The sequence below is a fragment of the Galeopterus variegatus genome, unplaced genomic scaffold, assembly GCF_000696425.1.
Source record: "Galeopterus variegatus unplaced genomic scaffold, G_variegatus-3.0.2 Scaffold11850, whole genome shotgun sequence".
NCBI classification, from domain to species: domain Eukaryota; kingdom Metazoa; phylum Chordata; class Mammalia; order Dermoptera; family Cynocephalidae; genus Galeopterus; species Galeopterus variegatus.
In genome coordinates this window covers 12,348-19,371 of record NW_007737961.1, presented here as the reverse complement: position 1 = coordinate 19,371, position 7,024 = coordinate 12,348, and the positions used below count along the sequence as shown (strand labels likewise).

At 52.0% G+C, this 7,024-nt stretch overlaps 1 protein-coding gene across 1 annotated transcript in view; it reads right to left on the bottom strand.

The window, feature by feature from the left end:
- Positions 1-3,696: 3,696 nt before the first annotated feature.
- Positions 3,697-7,024, bottom strand: part of LOC103610825 (glioma tumor suppressor candidate region gene 1 protein-like) — a 9,749-nt gene continuing 6,421 nt past the window's right edge. The window contains exons 9-12 of the mRNA XM_008594912.1: positions 6,400-6,406; positions 4,450-4,507; positions 3,879-3,970; positions 3,697-3,761 (exon numbers count right to left, since the gene is read on the bottom strand). Of these exons, the coding sequence (XP_008593134.1) occupies positions 3,697-3,761; positions 3,879-3,970; positions 4,450-4,507; positions 6,400-6,406 (222 nt within the window). The remainder of the gene's footprint in view (positions 3,762-3,878; positions 3,971-4,449; positions 4,508-6,399; positions 6,407-7,024) is intronic.

Here is a 7,024-nt window from a genome sequence, read left to right as displayed (position 1 = left end):
GGGCGAGGCGCCACCCCCTCCCCAAACTCGCGCCCGGCCTCTGGCGCCCCCTCGTGGCAGGAGCGGGGGGCGCCTCGGCGGGGCGGGGGCAGCGCGCGGGCTTCGAGTCTGCGGATCGAGTCCCGCCTCCACCTCGGGCTGGAGCCGCTCCCCGGTCCCTGTCTCCCTTCTTAACACGGGAGTAATAATAGCAGCAGCCGTAGCCGCAGCCGCCGCAGCCATAATCATAGTTTTGAAAGGCTGGCGGCTGGCACAGTTGGCTAAGAGCGGGTTTGTAACGCCACGGTCAGGGCTCGGATGCCCGGACCCGCCAATCGCCAAATTAAAAACAAGAGAGGGAGGGAGAGAATAATAATAATTTTAAAGCTTAAGTGAGTTTATGAAAATCCTCTGCTCGCGACCCTCCCTGGCTCCCCTCTCGCCCAGAGTAAAAGCCAGAAAACCCCCGCACGGCCCGCAAGGCCCAGCACGGTGTGCCCAGGGCCCCGCCTCTCCCTCCCTGACTCGGTCCCAGCCACGCGGCCCGGGCCCCGCTGCGCCCTCTGCCGGAGGCGCTCTCCCACCCCCTCGCATGGCTCTCGGGTCTCTGCTCCAGTGTCACCTCCTCAGAGAGGCCCGCCCCGACCTCCCCGTCTGCCTCTCGCTGCAGCTGTTTTCCTCTGCAGCCCTCACAGCCACTCTGCACGTTCCACATTTCTCTGCTGAAGTGACTGTCTCCGCCGGGGGAACGCGAGCCCCGTGGGGAAGGGGTCCCCTGCTGTGCCCTCAGCACCGAGCCCGCGCCTGACTGACCACAGGGGCTCAGTAAATATTTGTTGAACGCACCCCTGTCGTTGACCGTGCACTTCACATGTGCAGACGCCGCTTTAACTCGCTTCCCCACCCCAACCCCGGCCAACCCCGCTGCACCGCTGTGGGGACCCCAACCCTGGACCCTGGGATTGCAAGGCTGTGCTCTAAACACCCGAGCTGACTCGCCGGCCTCAGCTGTAAGCTCTTTACGTGTATTTCCTCATTGAATCCTCATAATGTCCCAGAAGAGACAACGGAACCCAGAGAAAGGAATTCAGAAAACCCAGAGACCACACTTCCATTCAGGCCACTTGGGGTTCTGTTCCTAGCCTGGGTTCCATTGCCAGCCAGGGAACCAGTAAGTAATCCCTTGAAGATGTAAATCCCTTTGGAATGTTAACATGCAGAAAACTAGCAAAACAGCCCTTTGAGCAGAGGCTGGATTTAAAACAGAGTTAAAGTTCTTCAGATGATCAAGTTTGATACTCCCCCCAAAAAGAAAAGAAAACCCAGAGAGATGTTCAGGGCTTAGCACCTGGCCCCATAGTAGGTGCTTATTATCCAGATCCAGAGCTGCTGGGTTTTTCTTCAGGTCCCTGTGCCTCCAGGACTCAGAGCACACAAGGCCTCAGGTCAAATCCTGGCCTTGCTACTTGCTTGCTAGAGAACCCCAGGGAAGTGACTTTGCCTCTCTGTGCCTATGTTTCCCCATCTGTAAAATGGGCCGTTACTGTTTTTCACAAGACCTTTGCTTGAGTGGTACCTCCTCGGTGAGGCCTACCTTGACACCCCCATCCAACCCCTTGACACTCCTGTCCCCACTTTATTTTCCATTTTAGCACTTGTCACCATTGACTGTCTATATAAGTTACCTATTTTTAATCTCCCCCCGCTAGAATGTCAGCTCCCAAGGACAGGTATTTTGTCTGATTTGTTTACTGTTGTCACCCCACTGCCTAGAACAGTGCCTGCCACACATCAAATAAATATTTTTTTTTCCTTTTTGTCTTTTTTACTGACCTGTAACGGGATCGCAACCCTCGGTGTCACGCCCGTACCGGGGACCAGCAACGCGATCGCAACCCTCGGTGATGCGCCCGCACCGCGCTCAGCCAGTGAGCAGGAACCGGTCTCCACATGGGATCCGAACCCTCGGCGGGAGCGCCGCCACACACCCAAGCAGCGCACTCTCCAGTGCCCACATGGGATCCAAACCCTCGGCGGGAGCGCCGCCGTGCACCCAAGCGGCGCACTCTCCAGTGTGCCACCTGGCCGGCCCACAAATAAATATTTTTAATAAAAATATTTAAATTTATAAATAAAATATTCAATATTAAATTTAATATTTTAATAGTATTTAATTGGTTGAATGCAATAATGTACATAATTGGGGTGATGAAAATGTTCTAAAATTGATTGTCGTGATGGTTGCACATCTCTGTGATTTCACTAAAAGCCATTTTAAATGGGTGAATTGTGTGGCTTGTAAATTACATCTCAATAAGGCTGATATATACAGCTGACCCTTGAACAACTCAGGGGGCCAGGGACACCGACCTTCCACGCAGTCAAAAACCCATGTAAAAAAGCCCTTGTCAACACTACCCTGCCTCGTTCAATACAGTTTGAGCCCCGCATCACTGGGGTTTCTGCTTCATCTCCCAGTCTCTCTGCTCACTGATCAGGGAGTCTCATATCTGTCCCAGGTTGTTGTCCAACTCCCCTGATGCCCTTGCAGTGTCTAGGGTCCCCTCCCCAAGACACAATCTAATTTTTTTTTCTAGCTCCCTCCTTCCCCATCTGTCAAAACTGAACGGAAAAAATCTGACACATGCTGCAACGTGGCTGATCAGGGAGTCTCATATCTGTCCCAGGTTGTTGTCCAACTCCCCTGATGCCCTTGCAGTCTCTAGGGTCCCCTCCCCAAGACACAATCTAATTTTTTTTCTAGCTCCCTCCTTCCCCATCTGTCAAAACTGAACGGAAAAAATCTGACACATGCTGCAATGTGTATGGACCTTGAAGACATTATACCAAGTGAAATAAGCCCTTCACAAAAGGACAAATACTGTACAATGCCACTCATATGGTGGTACCTAGAGTAGTCAAATTCACAGAGACAGAAAGTAGAACGGTGTTGTACTGGCCAGCACCTCCTCTCCCTGGAAAAAAAGGAAGTAGAACGGTTGTTCTCAGGGGCTGAGGAGTTAGTGTTTAATGAGTACAGATTCAGTTTGGAATACTGAGAAAGTTCTGGATAAGGATGATGGTGGTGATTGCACAACAGTGTCAAGGTACTCAATACCACTGAACTGTACACTTAAAAATAGTTAAAATGATAACTTTTACACTATGTATATTTTATTACAATTTTTAAAAGATAAATTTTTAAAACCAGATGAGAAGGCAGCCAGTGTCAGTGTGTCTGATAGATGAAGTTTGGATCTGTCAGTCCTGGGTTTGAATTCTGCTCTGTGCCCAGATGATTTGAGTCAAGAGGTTACTATTTGGGGTCTTCCGCGTTTCCAGATTGCTCAGGGGCGCACTCACCCCACCCCACCCCCGCCCCCACCCACACTGAGCTGCCGCTAAGATCTGGGAGCAGGCGTACGGCAGCTTGGTCTTGAGGGCCAGCTCTGGAGGAGCTGAGCTCAGTTTCGGTCCCTTTCTCAGGGGCTGGGAAAGGAGAGGCCGTCTCTGGCTCCTCCGTGGTCCTCTTAGAAAGGCCTCGCTCTTGGTGCCCAGCCACCAGGAAGCAGGAGATACAGAGGCCAGACCCCAGCCTGCCACTTACTGCATCTTTCCAGCCTCAGTGTCCTCACCTGCAAGATGAGGCTATCAATCCCCACAGGGGCTGCTGTGAGGACCAAATAAGATAACCCACGTGGTCGCGTTCAATAAACGTTAGTTGTGGCTGTTCCTCTGCTCGGGCTGCACGCGGTCAACCTTCCAGAACTGAGGGCCAGAACCTGTGGAAATCATGGGCACACCTTTGAGCGTGGCCACAGGGATCTTTCAGAGACTTCCTGGAGTTTTCTGATCCTAGGATGTTAGGAACTGCCCGGCTACAGTGCTTTATCACGCACGCGCAGTAAGTAGGTCGGGAGCTAGGAAGAGGGATGGTCCATCCCCTGAGCCCCCATAGATCAGCTTCCCACCCACGAACATCCCCAGGGGCCTGCAGAGAAAGAGGGCGCATTACCCTGGTCCAGCTGCCATCACTACCCACCTGCACTAGCGCAGTCGCCTCCTCGCTGAGCCACGTTTCGCCCGAGTCCCCTTGTCTGTTCCCACACGGCCGCCAGAGGGCGCCAGTAAGCGTCGTCAGCTCACGGCCGTCAGAACCTTCCTGTAGATCCCACCTCATTCAGAGTGAAAGCAAAGTCACCCCCATGAAGCACAATGTCCTACGCGATTAGGCTCTGTTTGTTCCCTTTCTGCCCTCACCTCCCGTCCTCTCCCTTGCTCACTGGGCTCCAGCCACACTGGCCTCCTCACTGTTCCTCGACAAAACACTCCAGGCAAACTCCTGCCTCGGGGCCTTTGCACTGGCTGCTTTTCCTCTGCCTCAGATGCTCTCCCCCCAGAGATCCCCGTTGCTCCCTCCCTCGTTTCATGCATAACTCTGCTCAAATGTCATCTCCTTAAGGGACTTACCTGATCCTGACGGTCTTAATGTGCAGTCGGTCAGGTTGTTCACTGCACAAGGCACTCACTGAATGGGTGAGAGGGGGCAGGCATGCAGCTCACACTCTGCTCTCCAAATTCCAGGTCCAGGAGAAAGGGTGCCATTTTCTAGTTCACACAAAGGCATCCTAGGGACTAGCAGCTGTCTGGTCCACCCCTTACCCTGCGTTGAGGGTTGGGTTGTGTCCTCCCAAAACATATGCTGATGCCCTGACTTCTAGTAGTACCTGTGAATGTGTTCTTATTTGGAAATAGCCTTTGTAGATGTAATGAAGTTAAGACCACGTCATACTGGAGTAGAAGAGGCTATAACCCAACATGCCTGGTGGTTCTTATAAGAGAACAGAAATGCCAGAGATTGCAGTGAGGCAGACACAAGCCAAGGAGTGCCTGGGGCTACCAGAGACTGACAGAGGGAGGGGAAGCATCCTCCCTTCTAGCCTCTGGAGGGAGTGTGGCCCTGCCTACATCTTGTTTTCAGATTTCAAGCCTCTAGGACTGAGAGAATGTCTGTTGTTTTAAGCCACCCAGTTTGTGGTACTTTTTTACAGCAGCCCTTGGAAACTAATACAAAACTAATACACCCTTCTTGATTTTTCTTCATAGCACCCTCTGACACTGTACACACATCCACAGTCAATTGTCACTTGCGGATGGCATACTTGCGAATTCATCTTTCCACTAAAACCCCTTTGTAAGACATGCACACATGCACAGGGCAGCAAAGTAACAAGTCACCCAACACATTTCCAGCTGAAGTCGAACAAGGTGACACTCTGCCTTCTTGTTTCAGTGTTCATATTGTAAACAAGTGTCCTTTTCTCAGTCTATTTAGTGCCATGCTTTTCAAGGGTTTTTTTTTTTTTTTTTTTTTTTTTGGTGGCTGGCCAGTATGAGATCCGAACCCTTGACCTTGGTGTCATAACACCACACTCTACCAACTGAACGTTTTTCCCATTTTTGTGCTTTTTGTTGGCAATTCACTGTTAAAACAAACCTGAGCATAGAGGTGAAGTGCTGTCTAGTGTTCCTAAGCACATGAAGGCTGCGATGTGCCTTATGGAGAAAATATAAAATATGTATGTGAGATAAGCTTTGTTCAGGTAGGAGTTATAGGGCTGCTGGCTGGGCTCCATGCTGATGGGTCGATGACATATATTAAATAAGGTGTCTTCAAGCCATAACACACATAAAACAAGGTTATATATTGATCAGTTGATGCCAATATTGTGAACCTAACCCTGTATTTCCCCCAGGAGCAATGGTTCAGTATGCACTAACTCACGAAGTGTTCGCGAAGTCCCCAGAACCTTACTGGGAATAACAAAAGCTGATCGTACTTGGTTTGGCTGTTTACTGTCCCTCTCCCCCATTGACAAGCTGGCCTGCCAGCATGGCAGGGACTCTCGTCTGCCTCGCTGTTTTGTTCATACTGTGCCCCTGTACCTGGCACTCAGGAGATGCTCAACAAATACATGTGGAATAAGCCCTCACAGGCTTAGCCTCAACCCGACTCCAAACACCCCCACCCAAAACACCCAAAAACAATGGGACTGAAGGGGCATGAGCAGTTTTAAAAAAAGGTTCAGTTTTTAATTTACAAGAGTTCTAAATGTACAGAATTCTCCCTTAAAAAAATCGTTATACACAATAAATACAGTACAAAAAAATTTATCTTACAGTACTAGTTTTGTCTCCAAAATTCCACAATCTGGTGCGAGCGGCTGGAGGCAGGAAGAACAGAGGGAGGACTGGCTGGGGAGGGAGGACTAGGTGGGGAAGACCCCGGTTCCTTGTTTTGCTCTGATGGAAGTGTTTGAATCTCTCTCTCTCACTCGCGCGCGCGCACACACACACACACACACACACGCACAGGGAGCACAGGTTGTGACAGGGCTGGACATGCACACACGGACCTACCCGGCGCCTGCGGGCACAGCACCCCTGGGCGCTGGCCCCCCCCACCCCTTCTCTGGTTTGGTTTTACAGCCTGTGGGAGCACTAGAGAGAGGCCGCGCGTGTCTGGAAGGAGCTCCCAGCTGCGAGAGCCCTCCATGCACGGTCTGTGAACCACAGACAAGACCGCAGCCGGGTACGAGCCGGTGCACCCATCTCTGGCAAACACACGCACGTGTCCCCGGACAGAGGGGCAGGGTGTGGCAGGAAGTGGGATAAACGGGAATTGACACACCAGGATTGCCCCTCCTTTGGTAGGGGACATTTTACATTTCAGTCCCTCCCCTAAATCCACGCCACCACCCCCACCCCCAACACCCAGCTGAAGCAGGAATTGGGGGAGAGGCCTTTGAGACTCAAATAACTTAGGCAAGAAAAACTGTCAAGGGATCCCTAACTTGTGTCCCCCAGGAGGCTGAGGTCGGACGCACACCTGCCCCTGGCGTCCGTGGAGCTAAGGACAGGGAAGAGCAGCCCGGTGTTATCTGTTCAACGTCCTGGCGCCGAGGCCACCGTTGTGACTGGAGGGTGGGTAGGCCTCGGGCCTGTGCAGGGGTGACGGCGAGGCCGGGGTGCCGGCCGCGGGGGC